This window comes from Oncorhynchus clarkii, chromosome 27, assembly GCF_045791955.1.
Source record: "Oncorhynchus clarkii lewisi isolate Uvic-CL-2024 chromosome 27, UVic_Ocla_1.0, whole genome shotgun sequence".
NCBI classification, from domain to species: Eukaryota; Metazoa; Chordata; class Actinopteri; order Salmoniformes; family Salmonidae; genus Oncorhynchus; species Oncorhynchus clarkii.
Window position 1 is genome coordinate 16231271 of NC_092173.1, and position 27872 is coordinate 16259142.

The 27872-nt window shown below is 43.1% G+C and overlaps 2 protein-coding genes and 1 pseudogene across 2 annotated transcripts; 1 reads left to right on the forward strand and 2 right to left on the reverse strand.

Annotated features, from left to right (window-relative positions):
* Positions 1–1709: 1709 nt before the first annotated feature.
* Positions 1710–3810, reverse strand: LOC139385440 (kelch repeat and BTB domain-containing protein 3-like; annotated as a pseudogene).
* Positions 3811–5565: 1755 nt separating this feature from the next.
* On the reverse strand, positions 5566–9344 carry LOC139385441 (solute carrier family 35 member F2-like). The gene is made up of 8 exons (XM_071130489.1): positions 9229–9344; positions 8666–8841; positions 8362–8489; positions 8060–8219; positions 7758–7914; positions 7582–7634; positions 6287–6441; positions 5566–5826 (listed from the first exon to the last, which is right to left on the reverse strand). Exons 1-8 carry the CDS (start codon positions 9342–9344, stop codon positions 5566–5568), a joined length of 1206 nt encoding a protein of 401 aa, XP_070986590.1.
* Positions 9345–10148: 804 nt separating this feature from the next.
* Positions 10149–27776, forward strand: LOC139386406 (cullin-5). Its single transcript, XM_071131980.1, has 20 exons — positions 10149–10193; positions 11249–11358; positions 11465–11564; positions 11775–11951; positions 12155–12296; positions 12421–12566; positions 12652–12732; positions 12845–12938; positions 13039–13169; positions 15065–15172; positions 19028–19092; positions 19405–19537; positions 19788–19919; positions 20008–20131; positions 20263–20438; positions 20575–20736; positions 20904–21022; positions 21482–21605; positions 21806–25942; positions 27573–27776. Exons 1-19 carry the CDS (start codon positions 10170–10172, stop codon positions 21998–22000), a joined length of 2343 nt encoding a protein of 780 aa, XP_070988081.1. The 5' UTR covers positions 10149–10169; the 3' UTR covers positions 22001–25942; positions 27573–27776.
* Positions 27777–27872: the final 96 nt, after the last annotated feature.

Here is a 27872-nt window from a genome sequence, read left to right on the forward strand (position 1 = left end):
GTAAAATGGTTAGCCTTCTGCGCAAGTATTTACAAATATTTCAAAATTACAACATGGTGTTTGGCTAGACAAGCCTACTCTGGCACAAAAACATTCCATAGTCTACCAGTAGAGGGTGTTGTAACACTTGTTACCTGGGACAGTAGGATCTCACTGTCTCACTTTTAAATAGTGAAGGCAGGCCTAGCCCACTTACACTGAAAATAAGGTGGGCAGGTGGGGACCACAGACAACTTCTCAGTTCCTATGCTTCCTGGCTGATGTTTTGGTCACTATTGAATGCTGGCGGTGCTTTCACTCTAGTGGTAGCATGAGACGGAGTCTACAACCCACACAAGTGGCTCAGGTAGTGCAGCTCATCCAGGATGGCACATCAATGCGAGCTGTGGCAAGAAGGTTTGCTGTGTCTGTCAGCGTAGTGTCCAGAGCATGGAGGCGCTACCAGGAGACAGGTCAGTACATCAGGAGACGTGGAGGAGGCCGTAGGAGGGCAACAACCCAGCAGCAGGACCGCTACCTCCGCCTTTGTGCAAGGAGGAGCACTGCCAGAGCCCTGCAAAATGACCTCCAGCAGGCCACAAATGTGCATGTGTCTGCTCAAACGATCAGAAACAGACTCCATGAGGGTGGTATGAGGGCCCGACGTCCACAGGTGGGGGTTGTGCTTACAGCCCAACACCGTGCAGGACGTTTGGCATTTGCCAGAGAACACCAAGATTGGAAAATTCGCCACTGGCGCCCTGTGCTCTTCACAGATGAAAGCAGGTTCACACTGAGCACATGTGACAGACGTGACAGAGTCTGGAGACGCCGTGGAGAACGTTCTGCTGCCTGCAACATCCTCCAGCATGACCGGTTTGGCGGTGGGTCAGTCATGGTGTTGGGAGGCATTTCTTTGGGCTCGCCAGAGGTAGCCTGACTGCCATTAGGTACCGAGATGAGAACCTCAGACCCCTTGTAAGACCATATGCTGGTGCGGTTTGCCCTGGGTTCCTCCTAATGCAAGACAATGCTAGACCTTATGTGGCTGGAGTGTGTCAGCAGTTCCTGCAAGAGGAAGGCATTGATGCTATGGACTGGCCCGCCTGTTCCCCAGACCTGAATCCAATTGAGCACATCTGGGACATCATGTCTCGCTCCATCCACCAACGCCACGTTGCACCACAGACTGTCCAGGAGTTGGCGGATGCTTTAGTCCAGGTCTGGGAGGAGATCCCTCAGGAGACCATCCGCCACCTCATCAGGAGCATGCCCAGGCGTTGTAGGGAGGTCATACAGGCACGTGGCGAACACACACACTACTGAGCCTCATTTTGACTTGTTTTAAGGACATTACATCAAAGTTGGCTTTCCACTTTAATTTTGAGTGTGACTCCAAATCCAGACCTCCATGGGTTGATAAATTTGATTTCCATTGATCGTTTTTGTGTGATTTTGTTGTCAGCACATTCAACTATGTAAAGAAAAAAGTATTTAATAAGAATATTTCATTCATTCAGATCTAGGATGTGTTATTTTAGTGTTCCCTTTATTTTTTTGAGCAGTGTACATAAACATAAAATGTGATAAAAGTAATAAATAGTTGAGATTACTAAACATAATTTCTTTAATTGATGTGGAGTGCAACTTTTAGTCCCAGTGTGTGTGTGTGTGTGTGTGTGTGTGTGTGTGTGTGTGTGTGTGTGTGTGTGTGTGTTATGTGTCCCTCCCCAGGGGTCTCTGTATCTGCTGAAGCTTATGACCTGACAGTGAAACGCTGTCAGGGGGAGTGGCATTGGTGTCACTTCCCCAACCATTGTGGTACACTGACTTCATCAGTGATCTCATCAAGCGAGTAGTCTCCTCCCAGGATGTAGAGTCGGTTGGCCACGCCCACGGCACCTGCGTTGAACCCGGTATCCTCAAATGACCCCCCCTCCACCTGCCACACACACACACACGTCTCTGGGACATAAATTGTACACCTAGACAGAACACAGGAATCAGACTGGTGAGGTGTTGCGAGTTGGTGTTTCGTAGAATTGTTGTTAAGTTTGTTTTAATGACAAAGTCCTTATGTCCTGTATCTATGCCAATAGGAACTGCCTGATTAAACGAAGGATAAATAAATACAAAGACTTATAGATAGAGACATCCATCAATCAAATACTCATTCAATCAGTCAATCAACCAACAAGTCAGTCACCTTATACATAGATAAGTCACATAGGGGTAGTGTTGACGGACACAGCCTTGACCAAGGTGCCATGGAAAAACTGACCAAACTCTGCCACCAGGTGGCTCTACTGGTCAGAGACGACATCGTAGGGCAGGAAACAGTCCAGCGAAGGGTTGAAGGAGTCCGATATCGCCACTGATGACCCCAATGTGTAAATGATACAGCCGCACGCACTGGTTTCTGGGTAATATGAGGCCACGGGGAGGGTTATAGGTATATGTGTGTGGGGGTTTCTGTAATTGTGTGCGTGTGTCTGTGTGTATTTGTGTGTGTGTTCTTTACCTGGGTAGTTGGGTAGTATATAGCTGTGGCAAAGGAATGACGGAGGTCCAGGTGATGACCTCACTGCCATCTCCTCACTGGGCACTCTCAGACTGTCCGACCCCATACATACCTCCAGCACACCCACCTGGGAGGACAGGAAGTAGATCAGTATTTCCCACCATTAGTATTTAAAAGCAATCCAATGCTTTTAAATCCTTCAGGGGGAGTGGACCCATGCACAATTTTACATGGCTCACATGTAGTGACTTTCTCAAAGCTAAAAGGAGTAACTATCTACTTCAGTATTTCCCAATGCTGGTCCTGGGGACCCAGAGGGGTGTATTTGTTCTAGCACTAACACACCTGATGCAACTTGATGATGAGTTTATATGTTGATTCAGGTGTGCTAGTGCTAGGGCCCTTTTAATTCAATGAGTCTCAATAAATTACAATGGGAACCTATCATAGTGGCTCCTCACCGGCATATCCAGGAAGTCTGGAGTCATTGAGTGGGCGTGAAAGTTCTGAACTACAAACTCATTGGCCCGCTGGAGGAGGGAGGTGGAACCGTATCCCTCGGTGAGGGCCAATAGCATCAGGCAGTTCGAGAGCTCCAGGGTTTCAATCAGGAGCACAGACACCTGTGAAACAGAACACTGGTCAATATATCAACATCACCTCTGAAGTTTCTGAATGGATTTGACATACAGTATGTATCTGACCCAGATCTAGGATTTATTCCAAATGGCACCATATTCCCTTTATAGTGCAATACTTTTGACCATGGCCCATAGGGCTTTGGTCAAAAGTAGGGCATAGGGTAGGGTGTAATTTGGGTTACCCCTGATGGGTTACCCCTGATGTAGTGTACCTGTAGGAAAGAGATGAGCTGGAACAGCATGTCTATGTTTTCATTGGTGACGACTATCTCTCCAGAGTGAAATAAGTCCAGGTAGCAGCGTACGGCTGGTTACCCAGGGTACCATCCCATCCCCACACGCACGTATTTTCAACTCAAACATGGCCCTGCAGACAGAGAACCGTTAGAGCAAACGCACACATGCACGCACAAACAAACGCACACACACCAACCTGAAGATGTTGCTGCAGGCTGCCAGGACACAGGGGAAGGTCTGTTCCTGGACTGTTACAGTGAAGTCAAACAGCAGGCCTCTCTCTCTGAACGATCTGAGCATGCCCAGTAACTTCTGGCTGTGAGCCTCTGACACACACAGCTCAGACCTGTGATCCAGAATATAGGGAATACCGTAGGGAACGTAGTCGGTTCCCTCGGACTGGGAGTTGGATCCCTCAGACCGTGGGTCCATGATCGCTCCAGAGCCCGGGACAGAATCACAAAAATGTTATTATCACTTTTATGTTCTAAGGTTGTATATTATGCAAACTAGGGGCATCAACTGAATGAGAAAGAGGAGGACAGGTAGAGGATGATGAGGTGGAGGAGGAGAGAAGGAAGAGGAGAGGAGGAGAAGGGATGGCTTTGATAGTAGCAGTGAGTCTATTTAGCTATTAAGTGGGGATCTTTCAAATATCATTCTCACAATGGCACATTGGTAGTAATCAGGGCTGGGTTTGATTAAAACCCTGCATAGCTGTAGATGAATCAACTGTCCAGTAGGAGGTTCTACCCAGCCTTAACCATGGAATCTCATATCTGAACTTTTATTTACAAATACTGTATTTTCTAATAGTAATTGTCATTGTTTTTAAAACACAATGTGAAACCTATAAGAAAAACATGTATTTTTTAGAGGTTAAACTCTCAGAACATAATTCATATATTTTGTCTCAAATATGTCTTACCATTTCTTTGTAGGAAATGCACCACAATCATGTATTCAATTGTCATATGTCATATTAGTAACACATATACAAATACAACACTGCCATATAAGGAAAAACATACAACATCTTACTAGATTCTTATTAGATTACTTAGATTTTTGGAAAAAACAATGTTCTTCTGCCATTCAAGATTCTTATTCGATTTTCATGATTATTTTCCATATGGGGCTGTGCAAGCTCTATAGCCTAGTAGTCTATCTATATATAATTCATGTGGAGCTGATTAGACCGTTTAGGATTCAGGGAGAGAGATGGAAGATTGATTGACAGAGGGAGAGGGGTAAGAAAAACATTTGCATGTAGTCTACCTTATTATATCTCAACTGTCTGTGAACACACGGAGGTCGTGTCTACATGCCAGTTATTATTTGTCCCAAAGCAGATCAGTAGCATTGCTTCTGTGCCTTGCATCATATATTGAGTGAATCACAAAGTAGACTATTAGTTCGCTAACTGTTTATAATAAAGTATTTGACGAGCACTACTTCGGGAAAAACAACGTTTTTTTGTCCATAGATTTGATCAGCTGATCAGATCCGATGTTTGTAAACAATATTGTGCGCGTGCTACTAAAGGTTTCAGCACCACGGACAGCTCTCTACCCTACCGGAAGAGCGAAGCCACGCGAAGACATGAAGTGAAAAATACTCAACCTGCGACCTCATTCCAAGATAAAGTATTTCAACTGTCTATGTTTTTTGTTTTGTTGTCTCAATGTATTATTATTTAATCAGGGGATGTTTCACGCATTGAGCCCTGCAGTTAATATAGAAAATGTCTATCTTCATGTGAAAATATCTTACTTAAAATTGGGTTTATGTTTGATATCAATGAAGACTCACTCATTAAATTGACACACCCTACAATGAATGTGGAATAAAACATGTATTTATTATTCCTCCTGCCAAGTCAACTAGTGGAGAAATATTACAACTAATACAAACACCCATACTGTACATACAGTTGAAGGAAATGTACAATCACAATCCATGTCTTAGGTCAGTTAGGATCAGCACTTTATTTTAAGAAAGTGAAATGTCAGAATAATACTAGAGAGAATTATTTCTTTCAGCTTTTATTTCTTTCATCACATTCCCAGTGGGTCACACGTTTACATACACTCAATTAGTATCTATTAGAATGGTAAGAATGAAAGAAAGGAGACAAGGAGATTAACAGCTATAGACTCTTGGGAAGTGCTCGTCTAGTAGATCAGATCACATCGCCGGTACTTCCTCATACTGTGTTCTCTGATTCCATGATACCCCTGGGCATTCACCCTCTTCCTCTTCCTGCTCCTCCAAGACCACCACCACCACTTCTTCATTGATGATGTCATCAGGGTTGTCATAGCCACCCTCCTTCCATCCCACAGAGGGGGTGATGGGGTCTGCAGGGTTAGGGGTCGTTGCCACAGCGTTGAAGGAGACAAAGCCCACCAGGATGATCACCAGAGACACAATATACAGACCTGAGAACTACACACACACACACACACACACACACACCAGATGAGCTATATGAGGCCATAGTAGATTGCGCATTAACAACAGTCATCAATACACTGAACAGGGACACGGTGACCACGGGATTTCTCTGCACAACTAAGATATTTTAAGATAAGGTCAGCTGTGTCCTGTGATCAGGACAGCTCTACCTCTGTTTCTGGGTACTGATCTTATCACTACTGTCTCCTTGATCTCACAGAGATTAGATTCGACAAGTTTGACAGAGATTACAGTGAGTACAGACATAGTTTAGCAGCAACCAATCAATCTATCATCTATCTATGGAGTCATCAAATCATTGATTAACTCATCTCTTTATCTGTTCAGAAACACAATCACTAACTGTACTGTCAAATGGCTCAACCTGCTATACCCACTATCCTCTGTGTTTCTGCTGTGTGTGTGTGTGTGTGTGTGTGTGTACACTAACCGTGTATTGAAAGAGAAACAGGCCACAGAAGAGGCTGATGAGGTCTGCAGTGAGGAGGGAGAGGTTGACTGCTGTAGCACTGGTCTTCTTGACCACTATGGGCATACAGCTGTACAGGGTGTACATACACAGGGCATAGCCAGCAAACAGCAGGCCTGGGGAGAGAAGAAGTATACATTATAAAATGAACATACTATACATTGCTGATCCTTGTTTTCGCAGAGTATGACCGACAACAGGATTTCTAATATCTTTTACTTGGCTCCCTTATCACAGGTGCATCTGTCTTTTAAATATTTTATTATGTGTTATTATCTGAATATTATTGATCCTTGTCTTGTGTTTTGTAACATTGATTATGCTTGTGATGATTAAACAATTTCCCAAGTTGGAATCAACAGAGTACTACTACTCTACTCTCTCTACTCATTTATACAGCTGTACTGGGTGTAGTCAGAGAACAATAGGCCTGAACAGAAAACACATACAGTCATTATACAGGGCAGAAAGTATTATTAACAAGGTAGATCAACTGTTGCAGCTCCCATAAAACCCAAGATAAAGAGCAGCAAAGAGCTGTATGTGGAAACTGTACTTCTGCAAGCTAACACAGCACACATTCTGTACTCTCTGTAACCTTGCCACCAAAACATCAGTAACCACCACCACGTCTGTAACCCTAAGAGAGAGGTAATAACCGGTGTCCTGGGGTGGTCTAGTCGTTTACACTACCGAATCTGCAGACCCACAACTACTTTGTAACTAACCCTCTCCTTACTTTCCTCCTTCTACACTGTCCTGTCTCTTTAATAAAAAATTAATTAAAAAAATGTCAACAAATATACAGGTAACTGCCAAAATAAAGGAAGCACCAACATAAAGTGTCTTAATAGGTCGTTGGGTGCACCAGGCATAGATTCTCCAAGTGTCTGGTACTATATTGGAGGGATGCAACACCATTCTTCCATTAGAAATGATATGATTTGGTGTTTTGTTGATGATGGTGGAAAACGCTGTCTAAGCCACTCCAGAATCTCCCATACAGTGCCTTGCGAAAGTATTCGGCCCCCTTGAACTTTGCGACCTTTTGCCACATTTCAGGCTTCAAACATAAAGATATAAAACTGTATTTTTTTGTGAAGAATCAACAACAAGTGGGACACAATCATGAAGTGGAACGACATTTATTGGATATTTCAAACTTTTTTAACAAATCAAAAACTGAAAAATTGGGCGTGCCTGTGTTTATTTTATTTAGCCAGTTACTTGTATATTTTGTTTTATGTGGTACTAACCGATTCTCCAGTCCCATTGGATGTTTGCCACGTTGTTATGCTCCAGAACACCCCTGTAGGAACACAGCAGACCACTCAAATCAACCACATTCCCATTCTACTACCTTCTCACCGAATATGTACACTCAACACACATCCACACGCATGCGCACACACAAGTAAACACACACACTTACAGCTGTATGCCACTGATGAGTGTGCCGAAGAGGCCGACCATGCCTAGGAACTCCACTCTGCTGAGGTGTTTGACAATGTACTCCTGACACAAGTTAGACACAGCATATAGACTGGCACTGAGCAGGACCAAGCCATCACCTAGCAGAACGTCTGAGGCTAGGAGAGAGGGAGGAGAGGAGCGAGATAGGAGAGGAGGGTGAGGAAAGAGGTGAGGTTAATATGTTACTATTTATTATGATATGAACTGAGAGATTGAATTAAATAATTAAATAATTAACGAATGAATGGAGTGGGTTCTTACTGGATCCCAAGTCTCGTCCAGCCAGTAGGTCAGCTCCCACCATGGCCCCCACCCCCAGCAGACAGACACACACAGATATGTAGTGAATGGGTCTGTAGCACGTCTTCAGGAACCAGCAGGAGAGTATCATCAACACAGGGATCACAAAACAGTCCAGCAGCTGGAAGACAGAGAGAGAGACACACCAGAATAGTCACATACATTGACATAACTCAGCACACACACACACACACATGCATGCCTGCAGGCACGCAAACTCGCACACACACAAAAACATACACACACCCTCTCGTAGTTCTGACCTGTATACTGGTGAGTGTAGTGTACTGGTAAGCTTTAACCACTGTGTAGTTAGCCTCGACGTCCACCAAGCCTACTAGGAGATACTTCCACCACCTCTTCTTTAAAATCTGAAACATATTGCCATCCCCTACAGTACGTTAGGAGAGGGTATCCTGGAGGTTATTGCACTGCTACACAATTATAACATTTTATAGAGTTCACAACTGCACTATTCTGATGAGGAGCGCCCTGGGGTGGTGTGTGTGAGAGAGAGACTACCTGTTCTTCAGAAGAGCACGTTGGTGTGCATGAGTGTGTGTGTACCTGTTCTGAACAGCAGAGCGGTGGTGTAGGTGATGCAGAGCAGTGCATAGCTCATAAAGCTCTGGAGCATGGGTGCGTCCACGTGGTAGTCTGAAGCCAGGTACTGGGATGTTACTGCTGTGCCACACATGAGAACAGCCAAACCCTGACCCATGGCTACTGTCTTCACCAGCTGCCTGTTAGGACAATGCATAAGTGAAGCAGAAATTCAGCAACTCTGGAAGACAGTAGACGTTGATAAAACTGGGTCTTTATTGGTAAAACCAACATGTTTCGGCCCTATAGTCTTCATAAAGATTTATCACAACTCAGTCCAGGCATCTGTATGGTAGCCGCCAGGGACATTCACAACTACTGGACAGTGGACACCCTCCATTCTTAGACATTGATAGATCTCCACTATGTCACTATCTGTCCGACATGGCACCGTATTCCCTATATAGTGCTCTACTTTCGATCAGAGCCCATAGGGAGCTGGTTAAAAGTAGTGCAATATATAAAGGATAGGTTGCCAGATAGGATGCAGATAATCACTGATATAACACCCCCCCCCCCAGACTCACCATGTAAACACTTGTTTAGGGTTGAACTTCAGAAGCTTCCGGATAATAAGGCATTTTCTATCATAATTATTTCTGGGGTCTGTAGCTATAATCCCATCTGGGTCCATCTCAGCCATGTTGTATCTCTGTAACAGTGGGATCCTGAGATGGGGAATACACTGCTGTGTGCTGCCTGTCCTGGGGCTTTTAAATGTCTACTGTGCTGCCTGTCCTGGGGCTTTTAAATGTCTACTGTGCTGCCTGTCCTGGGGCTTTTAAATGTCTACTGTGCTGCCTGGGCTGAATGATTAACAGTGTTCTCTAATCAAAGTGCAAAGACTACTTAGTGTTTTCAGATGATAGGTGTAGTGATGAAAGTGTGTGGTACAAAGTGTGTGAAAATGGGTGTGTGTGAAACTGTGGGAGGGGGTTGGGGGGTATTTAGATCAGTGATTACTTCATTTCAGCCAGGTAATTACTCTACCCAAGGAAGGAAAGTGGAAGGAAAGGCTTGAATGAATAAAGGAAGGAAAAAAGAGGAAGGAGGAAGGCGGTGTTGCTTTGAACAGGGCACATATCCCTTCTCTATGTTACTTGCTTGTCTCCAAGTCACATAGCTACTGTACATACCATGCACTGACCTTTAATAGAACTCAGTGGTTCCATGGCAGTCAAGTCCACGGCAGCTAAGTTTAGCACTGGCCCAGCCCAGTCAACTGTGGCCTACTGTATTTACCTTCCAACACCTGCAATATCCTAGTTGGTGCAGTGTCTTATGTGCATTTAGTAGACAAAGAGCAGCACATAAAAAGGGCAGTGAAAATGTCATGACACAATACTATAAACTGGACAAATATCTAGCCTTTATCTCTGTTTATTTTTAAGTCAGAAGCTACGTTACCCAATTCCCTCCAACCATACTCTCGCGAGACTGCGCGAGGAGGGCACAAGTTGGAGGAAACATGGCGACGTCTAATTTGTTAAAGGTAAGAGCCTCTTCACTTCAACATTTTACCTGGATTTGAACACGTAATTATGCTCCCAATGCCCATAGTCTGGATGTAAATAAGTTCACGAATGAGTTAAAAACAAACCTGACCACGAACACTGTGTGACAGTTTTTTTGTTGTTGTTGCATTTAAGGCAACAGAAAGGTCTCTCTTGCTAGTTTGCTAGCAAGGGATGCTAAGATAATTTAGCTAGCCAGCCATCTGGCTAACGTGCAATACAGTTGTCACCGGCATAAGCATTTCGTCTTTTAAATTGATAGTTAATCAATAATATAATTCACAGTTCATTGTAGTAACGGTTGTCTGTCCACATCAAACTGTACGAGAATATGCAAAGGCTTGTGCAGGTGGTGGAACAATCAGCTGAATTGGCAAGCTAACATTACATTAGTTCTGTTTGTCAGTTCTCCAGCACAGACAACTGTACATACAGTCTTGACTGCTACAGATTGATCAAAGTTGGGTGCAACTACACTGTTGACAATGTAGTCTGTAGCTAAGGTTTTAGTTGAAGCCGGATTTATTTTAGCGAACTAAACCATTGTAACGTTATGTTTTAAAAGAATATAATAGAAAACTACTATTAAACATACAATTTGATTCAGAACAGCATCAGTAGCAAATTACTGGGTAATGGGTTAGTATGTAGGAACAGTGTTGGTCTCTCTCCAGAATGAATGGCTCTAGATACTGGGTCGTGAGGGGTGTCATCTCTCTGCAGAGTGAAGGCACTCTGTAGTCTGAGATACTAAGTAACAGGTGGTAAAAGTAATTGTTTCAGTTTCTTTCCAGAATAATGTCCCATTGCAGTTTGACAGTAGTTCTAGTGAGCCCTGGGTCATATTCACTAGGCACAAAATAGAAGCAAACAGGCCGAAACAGAGAGTGACTACTTTAAATTGTCCAAATAGAAATGCTTGTTTTCATTTTCTGTTGCCAAACATTTTCCACCGTGTGTACTAATGAATACAACCCTGAGTAGTAACAGTATAGTTGTAGTGAGTAGTAACAGTAGTATCATCTCTCTCCAGAATAAAGGCTCCTTGCAGTTTGAGGACAAGTGGGACTTGATGAGGCCCATTGTTCTCAAGCTGCTGAGACAGGAGGCTGTCACCAAGCAGCAGTGGTTCGACCTCTTCTCGTAAGATACACACACTGCATCACACCACACCAAACTGCACAGAAGACACACACATACTGCAACCGCACACACACACAAACCCTGCGCTTGTTATTTTGTGTTGCAGAGACGTCCATGCTGTGTGTCTGTGGGATGATAAGGGCCCAGCTAAGATCCACCAGGCCCTCAAAGAAGACATCCTAGACTTCATCAAACAAGCTCAGAACGTAAGTGGAACAGTGGGTTACAGGGGAAGGGTTTCGGTAATGGTTGAAATCCCATTTGAGGTTGGAATGTGCCATTCTTTGCATACACACACACCTTTCCAGTACAGTGATAACAGTTGTAGGCAAGAGGCTGACCCTTAAACCTCTGAATCCTAACCTCTACCTATGCAAGCTGTCTCTGACCTAACTTCTGACCTGTTTCCATGGCAGCGTGTGTTGAGTCACCAGGATGACACAGCGTTACTGAAGGCCTACATTGTGGAGTGGCGAAAGTTCTTCACGCAGTGTGACATCCTGCCCAAACCCTTCTGTCAGCTGGAGATCACACTGATGGGGAAGCAGGGCAGCAACAAGAAGTCTAACGTTGAGGACAGCATCGTACGCAAGGTGAGGAGAGGGGAATGAGGGAGAGGAGGAAGGAGAGAGGCAGGGCAGCAACAATGACTACAGCATCATACGTAGGGAGGGGAGAGATGGACAATGCTCTTATTTTTGATGGTATTCATCAACTGTCTTGTCCTGCTTTTTCTCTCTCTTATTTCTATATATATATATATATATATATATATCCCCCTCGGCCTCTCCTCTAGTTGATGTTGGACACATGGAACGAGTCAATCTTCTCCAACATAAAGAGCCGTCTTCAGGACAGTGCTATGAAGCTGGTTCATGCTGAGAGGCTGGGAGAGGCTTTTGACTCCCAGCTGGTTATAGGAGTACGAGAATCATACGGTAGGACATATACACCCTGAGTGGCTAATATCCACACATTTTATATGGGAAGTTTTTGTGAAGTATGGTATGTTTTCGGTATTTTGACGAAGTGTGTGTGTGTGCGTGTGCTTGCGTTTTGTAGTCAACCTATGCTCTAACCCTGAAGACAAGCTCCAGATCTACAGAGATAACTTTGAGAAGGCCTACCTGGACTCAACTGAGAGGTTCTACAGAACACAGGCCCCATCATACCTACAGCAGAACGGAGTCCAGAACTACATGAAATATGTAAGGACTGCGCACTGTGTGTGTGTTGTGACAATGTCTCTCAGTGAGTGTGTATACATTCACTGACTGTGTGTGTGTCTTGCAGGCAGACACAAAGCTAAGAGAAGAGGAGAAGAGGGCAGTTCGATACCTTGAGACTCGTCGTGAATGTAACTCTGTCCAAGCTGTGAGTAGACGGTTTACCCATGAGGTTGTATAGACTGGTTTAAACTCATATTCACAGTCAAGAGATGATGATGTCATGTAGACCAATGTTAGTCTCGGTTGTCTCTCTCCAGCTGATGGAATGTTGTGTGAACGCTCTGGTGACGTCGTTTAAAGAAACCATCCTGGCTGAATGTCCCGGCATGATCAAACGCAACGAAACAGACAGTGAGTAACATGTTGCATTACTACTGTTACCTACCAACTTTGGGACCGGTTATAGAAGAGGGTCCTTCTTTGTGTGACGTTAATGTCCTTCACCTTGCAGAGCTCCACCTGATGTTTTCCCTGATGGATAAGGTTCCTAGTGGGATAGAGCCCATGCTGAAAGATCTGGAGGATCACATCATGAACGCTGGGCTGGCTGATATGGTGGCTGCTGCAGAGACTATCACTTCTGTATGTACACACACACAGAGCCATGTCTTACTGTACTTGTGAGGACTTTTTGGGGACCAACAATTGATTTCCATTTAAAATCCTATTTTCCTTAAACCCTAACTCTTAAACCTAACCGTAACGCCTAAACCTAACCCTAATTTTAACTCTAAGCCTAAAATGTCCTCACTTCTCTGAATTTTAGTTGGTTTACTATTTTTGTGAGGACTTCTGGTACTAGTAAGTGTAGTAAAAATGTACAGTGGGGCAAAAAAGTATTTAGTCAGCCACCAATTGTGCAAGTTCTCCCACTTAAAAAGATGAGAGAGGCCTGTAATTTTCATCATAGGTACACTTCAACTATGACAGACAAAATGAGAAAAAAAATCCAGAAAATCACATTGTATCACATTTATTTGCAAATTATGGTGGAAAATAAGTATTTGGTCACCTATAAACAAGCAAGATTTCTGGCTCTCACAGACCTGTAACTTCTTCTTTAAGAGGCTCCTCTGTCCTCCACTCGTTACCCGTATTAATGGCACCTGTTTGAACTTGTTATCAGTATAAAAGACACCTGTCCACAACCTCAAACAGTCACACTCCAAACTCCACTATGGCCAAGACCAAAGAGCTGTCAAAGGACACCAGAAACAAAATTGTAGACCTGCACCAGGCTGGGAAGACTGAATCTACAATAGGTAAGCAGCTTGGTTTGAAGAAATCAACTGTGTGAGCAGTTATTAGGAAATGGAAGACATACAAGACCACTGATAATCTCCTTCGATCTGGGGCTCCTCGCAAGATCTCACCCCGTGGGGTCAAAATGATCACAAGAACAGTGAGCAAAAATCCCAGAACCACACGGGGGGACCTAGTGAATGACCTGCAGGGAGCTGGGACCAATGTAACAAAGCCTACCGTCAGTAACACACTACGCCGCCAGGGACTCAAATCCTGCAGTGCCCCCTGCTTAAGCCAGTACATGTCCAGGCCCGTCTGAAGTTTGCTAGAGAGCATTTGGATGATCCAGAAGAAGATTGGGAGAATGTCAGATGAAAACAAAATATAACTTTTTGGTAAAAACTCAACTCGTCGTGTTTGGAGGACAAAGAATTGAATCCAAAGAACACCATACCTACTGTGAAGCATGGGGGTGGAAACATCATGATTTGCGGCTGTTTTTCTGCAAAGGGACCAGGACGACTGATCCGTGTAAAGGAAAGAATGAATGGGGCCATGTATCGTGAGATTTTGAGTGAAAACCTCCTTCCATCAGCAAGGGCATTGAAGATGAAACGTGGCTGGGTCTTTCAGCATGACAATGATCCCAAACACACCGCCCGGGCAACGAAGGAGTGGCTTCGTAAGAAGCATTTCAAGGTCCTGGAGTGGCCTAGCCAGTCTCCAGATCTCAACCCCATAGAAAATCTTTGGAGGGAGTTGAAAGTCCGTGTTGCCCAGCAACAGCCCCAAAACATCACTGCTCTAGAGGAGATCTGCATGGAGGAATGGGCCAAAATACCAGCAACAGTGTGTGAAAACCTTGTGAAGACTTACAGAAAACGTTTGACCTCTGTCATTGCCAACAAAGGGTATATAACAAGGTGTTGAGATAAACTTTTGTTATTGACCAAATACTTATTTTCCACCATAATTTGCAAATAAATTCCTAAAAAAATCCTACAATGTGATTTTCTGGATTTTTTTCTCTCATTTTGTCTGTCATAGTTGAAGTGTACCTATGATGAAAATTATAGGCCTCTCTCGTCTTTTTAAGTGGCAGAACTTGCCCAATTGGTGGCTGACTAAATACTTTTTGTACCACTGTATATATACACACACACACACTCACTCAAAATCTATCTGTAACATACAGTATATCTGTATGTTTCTCTTTTTATTCCGGTGTGTAGGACTCTGAGAAGTACGTGGAGCAGCTGCTGACATTGTTTAACCGTTTCAGTAAACTGGTGAAGGAGGCTTTTCAGGATGACCCTCGATTCCTCACCGCCAGAGACAAGGTACACATACACATACAGCACCAGTCAAAGGTTTGGACACACATTTGAGTTTTTCTTTATTTTTAGTATTTTCTACATTATAGAATAATAGTGAAGACATCAAAACTATGAAATAACACAATCATGTAGAATCATGTAGTAACCAAAGAAGTGTTAAACAAATCAAAATATATTTATATTTGAGATTCTTCAAAGTAGCCACCCTTTGGCTTCATGACAGCTTTGCACACTCTTGGCATTCTCTCAATCAGCTTCAACTGGAATGCTTTTCCAACTATCTTGAAGGAATTCCCAATTATACTGAATACTTATTGGCTGCTTTTCTTCACTCTGCGGTCCAACACTTCCCAAACCATCTCAATTGGGTTGAGGTCAGGTCATCTGATGCAGCACTCCATCACTCTCCTTCTTGGTCAAATAGCCTTGAATTCTAAATAAATCACTGATAGTGTCACCAGCAAAGCACCATCACACCACCACCTCCATGCTTCTTGGTGGGAACTACACATGCGGAGATCATCCGTTCACCTACTCTGCATCTCACAAAGACACTGGGTTGGAACCAAAAATCTCCAATATGGACTCATCAGACCAAAGGACAGATTTCCACCAGTCTAATGTCCATTGCTCGTGTTCCTTGACCCAAGCAAGTCTCTTCTTTTTATTGGTGTCTTTTAGTATTGGTTTCTTTGCAGCAATTTGACCATGAAGCCTGATTCATGCAGTATCTTCTGAACAGTTGATGTTGAGATGTGTCTGTTACCTGAACTCTGTGAAGCATTTATTTGGGCTGGTTTAATTTGATTTAATTTGATTTGTATCTCTTTTAGTCCCCATTTAGACTAATCTTTCAAGAGTTCTTAAACATTAAAATACAATTTATAATACAAACACACTTTCACATATAACACACTATTACAAACATGCATAATGACCCAATAAATACTCAATCTAAAATAATATTGATTCTTCATCTACTATAATTCCACAACATTTCTATATACTATATTTAAAAAAATATAATAATAATGTTTAAATGTATATATTGAAAGGTTTCTAGTTTGCTCAGTTAATTTATTCAATTTCTGTATTGCTCTAAATCGAAATGTTATTTTGCCTATTTCTCTTTTCTGTCTGGATAACGCATAGATGGTGGACAATCTATTCCTAGTATTTACGGAATGTCTGTCTCTTACCAACTGAATACCGTTGTGAATAGAACTTGGCCGTTTTAAATGATGTATATTATAAAATAAGCATGTTTTTTTCAATTACCTTGTCGATTGATGACCAACCAAGGACACTGCGCATGACTGCAACAGAAGAACCATATCTCCACCTTAAAACAATCCTTGCTGCTTTATTTTGTGCATTCTGCAGTCTCCTAACTTCACTTGATAATGCATTTCCCCAGACCACCGAACAGTAGTTCACCTGATTCTCAATTAATGCTTGTGTTATTTGCTGAATCATTTTTCCTGGTAAATATTTAGCTATCCTTCTGATTATGCATGCTGTTTTAATCTTTTTTTTTTTTACATAGATTAGTTATTTGAGACGACCATGATAAGCAGTTGTCTAACTGCACTCCCAATAGTTTGGTTTCTGCCACTTCTTAAATTTGTACTCCTCCCATATTTAATTGTATCCCATGCTGTTTTGGCCTTTTCCTAGTTGAACAGACCAACACAACTTTGGTTTTCTTGGTGTTTAAAACAAGTTTGTTTTGGCAAACCCACTTCCTGATATTCTCAAAATCTCCTTGTAAAGCCTGTTGACTGATTGTCTTGCTGCATAAATTGTAGTATCATCTGCAAATATAATAGATTGAGTTTCAACCAAGGCATAGGGAAGGTTGTTGGTATATATTAAATAAAGAAGTGGCCCAAGGCAGCTGCCCTGCGGTATTCCACAGTTTAACACATTAGGGGAAGAAAATGAACCATTGATATAGGTGGACTGTTTCCTGTCAGTTAGATATGACTGTACCCAATTCAATGCTACCTCCTTAAAACAATAATGCATTAATTTTGTCAAAATTATTTCATGATCCACTAAATCAAATGCTGCACTGAAATCTAAAAATAGTACACCTACAAATTTGCCATTATCCATAGCATTGAGCCACTGATCATTCATGACAACCAATGTAGTGGAATGGTTTTTGCGATAAGCATGCTGATTGGCTGTAATCAGATCATTATTTTCCATGTACTCCCACATTTGTCTACTCACAATACCCTCCAATATCTTACTGAGTGTAGGGAGTAGACTAATTGGTCGACTATTAGCAGGAGTAATGGGTTCTTTGCTGTCTTTCGGAATAGGACACAGTTTCGCATGCTTCCATACGTTTGCAAACATCCCCTTTTCCAGTGACCATTTAAATGTGTATCTCAGTGGAACTGCAATCTGGGGAGCAGCATAGCGAAGCAAATAATTGTCCATAAGACCATAACCTGTAGATTTACCATCAGGTAATGACTTCAATAGGTTTAACACCTCCCCCACTGACACCTCCTCCACTGGCTGGTAACTCTAATGAACGTATACTCTGCAGCAGAGGTAACTCTGAGTCTTCTTTTACTGTGGCGGTCCTCATGTGAGCCAGTTTCATCATAGTGCTTCAAGGTTTTTGCGACAGCACTTGAAGAAACTTTCAAAGTTCTTGAAATATTACGGATTGACTGACCTTCATGTCTTAAAGTAATGATGGGCTGTCATTTCTCTTTACTTTTTTAAGCTGTTCTTGCCATAATATGGATTTAGCCTTATTTGATAAAAGTCCATCTTCTGTATACCACCCCTCCCTTGTCACAACACAACTGATTGGCTCTGTTAGGTTCTAAATATCAGAGTAAGAAATCAATAGACACTGAAAGCTCCAACCAATTTTTTTCACCCATTGGGTCAATACAGCTACATAAGACAAAGATGTGGTTCCACCAGTGGTGGTATATATACACCCCAATTTGGGGTGGAGTCTCCTCCTTCTCGCTAAACATTACATCTTTGTTGTTAGACAGGGAATTAAGTGATACCGGCAATAAACTGTTCCTTCTCCCTTAATCTGACCTGACCCCCTTCCTCACTAATCCACAGCTCTCCACCCTTATCAGTGCCTGCCAACATGTGATCGTCTTTCTGTCACTCAGTACATTCCAAGCTTAACTACATCTACCATATCCATTCCTCCTACAGATACCCATTAACTTCTGGTGTAGACCCTAGACTATGGCACCCCTTATGTCTCTAGTATAACTGATGACTAATAATATTCAAAGTTTAGAAATCCGAAACCATCAGTTCAAATGCATTAAGACGGACAGAAATTCCACAAAATTCACGTTTAACAAGGCACACCTGTTAATTGAAATGCATTCCAGGTGACAACCTCATGAAGCTGGTTGAGAGAATGCCAAGAGTGTGCAAAGCTGTCATTAAAGTAAAGGGTGGCTACTTTAAGAATATAAAATATATTTTGATTTGTTTAACACCTTTTTTGGTTACTACATGATTCCATGTGTGTTATTTCATTGTTTTGATGTCTTCACTATTATTCGACAATGTAGAAAAAACAACAACCCTTGAAAGAGCAGGTGTGTCCAAATGTTTGACTGGTACTGTACATGCATACAGCGAGACAAAAGGGGGTGAAGGGACGAGACGGAGGGGTGGAGAGAAGGGGGGATGGAGGAGAAAAAAGGGGGATGAGAGGGCAGGGACATTAAGCGAGAGTAAAGGGTTGAAGAGAGCAGATGTAACGGAGGGGTGGAGAGAAAAGGGGGATGGACGGAGGAGGAGAAAAAAGGGGGGGGGTAGTGGGAGGTTTGACAGTTCTGTGTTTCTCTTCAGGCCTACAAAGCTGTGGTGAACGATGCCACCATTTTTAAACTGGAGCTGCCCCTCAAACAGAAAGGGTGAGACAAACCTGGGTTGTATGTTTATATTATAATCCTTGGTTATGGGTCAATATGGCTGCTAGTCCACCCATCACAGAATATGAGCTGCATCATGATTCTTCACCCTTTTCCTGAGGGGTGCATTTTCACACTCCACATCATGGATTTAAAAGCATATGATTTGTGTAACCATTGGCTGGAGGAAAGTGTGCACATGTAGACTACAGAAAAAGGGTGGAGAATTGGGACGCAGCCAGACTTGAATGTGGAGGCCTGTTCTAGTAATTAGATTTCTATGTGTACTATTAATCTGTGTGTGTGTCTTTACAGGGTAGGTCTGAAGACCCAGCCAGAGTCGAAGTGTCCAGAGCTGCTAGCTAACTACTGTGACATGCTGCTGAGGAAAACAACCCTGAGCAAGAAACTCACATCAGAGGAGATAGAACTCAAACTCAAAGAAGTGGTGAGACTCTCCCCTAGTACTGTAGAATGAGCCCTGATTCTCAAGCATTGGATTGGTGTAAGCATTGGCTGTTGTGAAATCCATGACGGGAAGTGTGCACTTTCAGAGAAGGGTGTAGAAATTGGATGCCTCCATAGTCTTCTATCCCTTCCCAACCACCACCTATTCTAGTTGCTTGTGTTGTTCAGAATAAGGATGTGTGTTCAGAATAAGGATGTGTTCTTGCTCCCTCCCTCCCTTCTCTATGTAGTTGCTGGTATTGAAGTATGTTCAGAATAAGGATGTGTTTATGAGGTACCATAAAGCCCACCTGACCAGAAGACTGATCCTGGACATCTCAGCCGACAGTGAAATAGAAGAGAACATGGTGGAGTGGCTCAGGGTATGAACACACACACACACACTCTCTCTCTCTCTATATCCCCTTTTGATTGAGTTTTTTTCCGCTGGGTCTGTGTGTGTACGTGTAGGAGGTGGGGATGCCTGCAGACTATGTGAATAAGCTGGCGAGGATGTTCCAGGACATTAAAGTATCGGATGATCTCAACCAGGTCTTCAAGGAGATGCACAAACACAACAAGCTGGCTTTACCAGGTAACAAACACAAACACAGCCACAATACTCCACCAGCTGGTGTACCATAGTAATACACAAATTCTCTCTTTCTCTCTCTCTGTGCCTCTGCCTCTTTTTCTCTGTCTCTCTGTTTCTGTCTCTTGCTCTAGCTGACAGTGTGAATATAAAGATCCTGAATGCGGGTGCTTGGTCGAGGAGCAGTGAGAAGGTGTTTGTGTCTCTGCCTACTGAGCTGGAGGATCTGATCCCAGAGGTAGAAGACTTCTACAAGAGGAACCACAGCGGAAGGAAACTACACTGGCACCACCTCATGTCCAATGGCATCGTGAGTGGGAGATGCGCACACACACAGCAAACGCACACACTCAGTAGTTTTTCCATGGATTATATTACTATCACCTCATGTCCAATGGCATAGTGATCCCCCTCTCCCCTGTGTGTGTGTGTGTGTGTGTGTTTAGATCACCTTCAAGAACGAAATGGGTCATTATGACCTGGAGGTCACAACCTTTCAGCTGGCTGTCCTATTTGCCTGGAACCAGCGGCCGCGGGAGCGAATCAGCTTCGAAAACCTTAAATTGGCCACCGAGCTTCCCGATGCTGAGCTACGACGCACACTCTGGGTAACACACACACACAAACAGACTCTGGGTACTTTATACACACACACTCACACTCTCTGGAATTGAAAAATGAAAGCACACATGCCAATATAAACACAATTCATACACAGACAAGAAACGACCTCTCCTTTTTTTCTCCCTCTCTGCTGTCTCCTCTCTGTCTCTAGTCTCTGGTAGCGTTCCCTAAGCTGAAGAGACAGGTGTTGTCCTATGAGCCTTCAGTCTCCTCCCCTAAAGACTTCACAGACAGCACCCTGTTCTATGTCAACCAGGACTTCTCTCTCATGTACGTAGCTTTGAACCGTCAACATTGTGTTAGCCCCCTGACCTTAATAAAGGCATTGAATGCACCGGGGTTGCTAAACTCTGGTAACTTTCCCCAAATTCTCACATTTTCAAATAAGTACTAATTGGAGCATTCCAGAGTTTCCTGCGTATTCCATCCTGAATCCAGGAATATTCCCACAGGGATTTCTTGAAAACCTGGGATTTTTGGGAAAGATGGCAGTGTTTTGCAACCTTAATTGCACCTCACTTCAACAGCTTTTGGCTTACCATGTTGATTCATGCTCTATTTAGTTAATGTAACTGTATGTATTCTAACTCATTATTCATTTTGGGGAAGTTTGAATGTTGATGAAAGCTTTGTTGTCATGGTTTCCTACTGAGGACCAGGATGGAATGTTGAGCAGTTTCAGGTGTGATGGCTGATCGGATTTTGAGTTATTTTGTCTCTGTTTCTCAGTAAAAACTCCAAGGTCCAAAAAAGGGGCAAGATTAATCTGATTGGTCGATTGCAGCTGACCACAGAGCGAATGAGAGAGGAGGAGAATGAGGGCATCGTCCAGCTGAGAATATTAAGAACCCAGGTAACTTTACACATTGAAAGGTCCAACTTGAGGAATCTGAAGTTTCAGCACTTTTTTTCCCCCCAAAGACTTTAATGGAGCACTACTGACTTCCACCCTGCAAGGTTTTATCAATCATAACAATACCAGTTGAATGTGTGCCTCGACATTGAGTAAAGATATAATGCTGTACGTTGTTTGACCCACCCACCCCCCTCCAGGAGGCCATCATCCAGATTATGAAGATGAGGAAGAGGATCAGTAACGCTCAGCTACAAACAGAACTGGTAGAGATCCTCAAGAACATGTTCCTGCCCCAGAAGAAGATGATCAAGGAACAGATTGAGTGGCTCATCGAACACAAATACATCAAACGGGACGAGACAGACATCAACACCTTTATCTACATGGCATAGAACCCCTTTACCTGGATTGGAACCACCTACCTACCGCTTGACCTGGCTGGGCCCTCGCTGCAGCAGGAGGAAGAAGAAATGCAGTAAGAGGAGGAGGGAGGAGTGGTTGTTTCAGAAGAAGAGGAAGGAGAATATCTCTGCGGCCGGGGGAGGGGTTGGTTGGTTGGTTGGTTGGTTGGTTGGTTGGTTGGTTGGTTGGCTGTATGAGATAGATGGTGTAGTCTTCAGACTGTGGTGCCCCTCGGGGTCCAAGAGGAGAAGGACAGGAGGACAGTGGGGCTGACTGACAGTCTCAGTATCACAGTAGAGACATTATTAAATAAATAAACTCTCCCTGCCTTACCCTCCTTACACAGTCCGCACAGAGACAGACAGGAAGACTAGTGGTCTATATCATTATGGAGTAGACACAGAGAGGAGTGTATTTTGCCAAATGTACTGTGTGTGTCTATGTATATGTGTGTCTGCACCTTGACAGCTTGTTGCTCTGTGGAAGTCTTGCAATCATCTGAGGACCCGTATCTCACTTTCCTCCACCCCCCCCCCCCCCCCCCCCCCCCCCCACTGCCACACCCCTCAGAGAGGATCATGACTCCTCACATATCAGCCAGTCGCTGGGTGAGAACAAACGAGAACATCAGCACTTTTCTGTGTTTCAGTGTGTCTGAATGGCTTTATATATCAATTTCATTCTACTTTTCAATGCTCATCATTATTTTTATGAACACTTGTGTGTTGTGTCTCTCGCTTGTTAAATGCTGCACAGCGTCATCCAATCGATCAAAGTCACAAAGCTCTCTAGCGATCTTTGATTCTTCTCTCTCCCCCACCTATAGCCAGTGCAGGACAGGACATGACAGGTGTGTTATTGTTAGACCATGGGGGGGTGTCATGACTGGTCATGACCCAGGTTTCTTCCCAAATGCCACCCTTTTCCCTATGTACTGCATTACTTTTGACCAGAGCTCTATGGGTTAAAAAAGTAGTTTATGTTCCCTATATACACTGCTCAAAAAAATAAAGGGAACACTAAAATAACACATCCTAGATCTGAATGAATGAAATATTCTTATTAAATACTTTTTTCTTTACATAGTTGAATGTGCTGACAACAAAATCACACAAAAACGATCAATGGAAATCAAATTTATCAACCCATGGAGGTCTGGATTTGGAGTCACACTCAAAATTAAAGTGGAAAGCCAACTTTGATGTAATGTCCTTAAAACAAGTCAAAATGAGGCTCAGTAGTGTGTGTGGTCTCCACGTGCCTGTATGACCTCCCTACAACGCCTGGGCATGCTCCTGATGAGGTGGCGGATGGTCTCCTGAGGGATCTCCTCCCAGACCTGGACTAAAGCATCCGCCAACACCTGGACAGTCTGTGGTGCAATGTGGCGTTGGTGGATGGAGCGAGACATGATGTCCCAGATGTGCTCAATTGGATTCAGGTCTGGGGAACGGGCGGGCCAGTCCATAGCATCAATGCCTTCCTCTTGCAGGAACTGCTGACACACTGCAGCCACATGAGGTCTAGCATTGTCTTGCATTAGGAGGAACCCAGGGCCAACCACACCAGCATATGGTCTCACAAGGGGTCTGAGGTTCTCATCTTGGTACCTAATGGCAGTCAGGCTACCTCTGGCGAGCACATGGAGGGCTGTGCGGCCCCCCAAAGAAATGCCACACCATGACTGACCCACTGCCAGACCGGTCATGCTGGAGGATGTTGCAGGCAGCAGAACGTTCTCCACGGCGTCTCCAGACTGTCACGTCTGTCACATGTGCTCAGTGTGAACCTGCTTTCATCTGTGAATAGCACAGGGCGCCAGTGGCGAATTTGCCAATCTTGGTGTTCTCTGGCAAATGCCAAACGTCCTGCACGGTGTTGGGCTGTAAGCACAACCCCCACCTGTGGACGTCGTGCCCTCATACCACCCTCATGGAGTCTGTTTCTGACCGTTTGAGCAGACACATGTACATTTGTGGCCTGCTGGAGGTCATTTTGCAGGGCTCTGGCAGTGCTCCTCCTTGCACAAAGGCGGAGGTAGCGGTCCTGCTGCTGGGTTGTTGCCCTCCTATGGCCTCCTCCACGTCTCCTGATGTACTGTCAATCAGTGTTGCTTCCTAAGTGGACAGTTTGATTTCACAGAAGTGTGATTGACTTGGAATTACATTGTGTTTAAGTGTTCCCTTTATTTTTTTGAGCAGTGTAGGAAAATATATATATATTCCCTACTAAGGGAAAAATATTTGATATCCTATATATGGAATAGGGTGCCCCAGTAAAATCCCTCCAGTGCAATATCTAGACATCCCCTCCTACTAGAGCACTTCCTGTGATGAGGTCATGTTGCTAAAGCAACGGCACTGCAGTGTTGCTATTAATGTACCCTACCCACAACCTTTTACAGAAGACTGTGTGTTGCAGTATGATATGAGTGGGGAGGGTGATGATAGAAGGATTTTTTTTTTTTTGCTGTCGAGTGTTTGTATGCGAGTGTTTGATAAATAGGTCCGGTCTGTAGCGGGCTACTAGGTGTACATAGCCACTTATTGATTTGGAGTAATGTTACATGATTAAATGTATGAGACGACTTAATAACACTATCCCGCTTTTACTCTTTTTAGTTTGAGTTTTACTTTTGGCATTGGGATAATGTTGTACTGTGGGATATTACTGTGCGCCCCAAATGGCATCCTATTCCTTATATAGTGCACCACTTTTGACCAGGACCTATAGGGCTCTGGTCAAAAGTTGTGCACTATGTAGGGAATATGGTGCCATTTGGGACACAGCCTAGGTGTCAATGTCCTCTTTTCTCTCACTCTGATTTTAATGCAACCACATTGGAATCAATTTAGACACCTCAAGACAAAGTGATTGTCAGATGATGGAAACATTACTTGGGATTTAGCAGTTATGAATTGTTTGATCATGATGTCATGGCTTTATTTCACACACACTACATACCTACGCAGCACCGTATAGTCCACCATTCTACAGTGGAGGACACCTATGAGAAACATACGTACACACAATGACTATTGACAAAACAGTTAATAGTTTATTCTACCGGGTAATGTCATGTGTGGATAACTACTACCTGTCAACTGGCAATAAGAGGCTCTCCTCCACGTGAGCTAGTTACATTTCTCAACCGACTGACTAGTTCAACTTTAGAACAGTTACTCTGAAGGATATCTGTCTTTGTGAATAAAAAGTGTGTGTTTATCATTATTGACAGTTTTATGCGGTGATATCGTCCACTGAATGACATTGTGTCCAGCAGGCCCAGGTTTTAGTAACGTTGTTCTTTTTCATGTCTTCCTTCCCTGGCATCTGACATTAATGGTTACGCATTACTGCTGTAGTTGTTGCATCAAAACAACCTAGAGAAGAAGTCTTTGTCCCAAATGACACCCTATTTCCTATTTAGTGCATTACTTTTGAACAAGGCCCATAGGGCTCTGGTCAAAAGTAGTGCACTATATAATGAATAAGGTGTCATTTGGGGACGTAGGCAAAGTGTTATTACATTTTAGTAATTTAGCACACTCAATTAGCGCATTCTTAAGATATGTTATCAGAGTAATGTACTTAATGTAACTTCGTCTGATACACTTAGCTATTCTCTAGATTTTAGCCATGTTCAACAATGTTTTAAGATGACACAACTTAGGTCACTTTATGAGTAACAACAAATAAACAGTTTTAAACAATGACATACTCCATTTTTGTTGTAACAATTAATGTTTTTCTCTGCACAGAAATTTCAGATAGAGCAACTCTTATTGTGTTATGAGACTGACATCTTGCTTCAGTTTGTGTTTAAGTGTTTGTGATGATGGTAAACAGATGGGTAATCATAAGACACGTATCTCTTCCTCTTCTTCCCTACTTGCATATCTGGAGCCTTGAGTGGAAACTTGAAAACTACAGTGCCTTGCGAAAGTATTCGGCCCCCTTGAACTTTGCGACCTTTTGCCACATTTCAGGCTTCAAACATAAAGATATAAAACTGTATTTTTTTGTGAAGAATCAACAACAAGTGGGACACAATCATGAAGTGGAACGACATTTATTGGATATTTCAAACTTTTTTAACAAATAAAAAACTGAAAAATTGGGCGTGCAAAATGATTCAGCCCCCTTAAGTTAATACTTTGTAGCGCCACCTTTTGCTGCGATTACAGCTGTAAGTCGCTTGGGGTATGTCTCTATCAGTTTTGCACATCGAGAGACTGAAATTTTTTCCTATTCCTCCTTGCAAAACAGCTCGAGCTCAGTGAGGTTGGATGGAGAGCATTTGTGAACAGCAGTTTTCAGTTCTTTCCACAGATTCTCGATTGGATTCAGGTCTGGACTTTGACTTGGCCATTCTAACACCTGGATATGTTTATTTTTGAACCATTCCATTGTAGATTTTGCTTTATGATTTGGATCATTGTCTTGTTGGAAGACAAATCTCCGTCCCAGTCTCAGGTCTTTTGCAGACTCCATCAGGTTTTCTTCCAGAATGGTCCTGTATTTGGCTCCATCCATCTTCCCATCAATTTTAATCATCTTCCCTGTCCCTGCTGAAGAAAAGCAGGCCCAAACCATGATGCTGCCACCACCATGTTTGACAGTGGGGATGGTGTGTTCAGGGTTCAGAGCTGTGTTGCTTTTACGCCAAACATAACGTTTTGCAATGTTGCCAAAAAGTTCAATTTTGGTTTCATCTGACCAGAGCACCTTCTTCCACATGTTTGGTGTGTCTCCCAGGTGGCTTGTGGCAAACTTTAAACAACACTTTTTATGGATATCTTTAAGAAATGGCTTTCTTCTTGCCACTCTTCCATAAAGGCCAGATTTGTGCAATATACGACTGATTGTTGTCCTATGGACAGAGTCTCCCACCTCAGCTGTAGATCTCTGCAGTTCATCCAGAGTGATCATGGGCCTCTTGGCTGCATCTCTGATCAGTCTTCACTTTGTATGAACTGAAAGTTTAGAAGGACGGCCAGGTCTTGGTAGATTTGCAGTGGTCTGATACTCCTTCCATTTCAATATTATCACTTGCACAGTGCTCCTTGGGATGTTTAAAGCTTGGGAAATAGTTTTGTATCCAAATCCGGCTTTAAACTTCTTCACAACAGTATCTCGGACCTGCCTGGTGTGTTCCTTGTTCTTCATGATGCTCTCTGCGCTTTTAACGGACCTCTGAGACTATCAGAGTGCAGGTGCATTTATACGGAGACTTGATTACACACAGGTGGATTGTATTTATCATCATTAGTCATTTAGGTCAACATTGGATCATTCAGAGATCCTCACTGAACTTCTGGAGAGAGTTTGCTGCACTGAAAGTAAAGGGGCTGAATAATTTTGCACGCCCAATTTTTCAGTTTTTGAATTGTTAAAAAAGTTTGAAATATCCAATAAATGTCGTTCCACTTCATGATTGTGTCCCACTTGTTGTTGATTCTTCACAAAAAAATACAGTTTTATATCTTTATGTTTGAAGCCTGAAATGTGGCAAAAGGTCGCAAAGTTCAAGGGGGCCGAATACTTTCGCAAGGCACTAAGTTTTATTGATCATAACATTACCAGATGAATGTGACCCTACTTTGAGTAAAGATATAATGCTGTACATTGTTTGAATGGGAGTATTCTGGCTGTTGGGCTCAACTACTTAGATGTGCTGCATTATTATAATTTTTTGGTTTGTGACTTTTAGCTATTTTTTGTATAATTTATTTCCTGGCAAATAAAAACTGTACTGTAAAGAGAGAGTCATCTCCACTGCTCTTGGCTTCCTTTGTCTTCTGATGTTTTTCTATAGACAGAGATGTACTCATCTATAGACATGTGTAGCACAGGCACAAT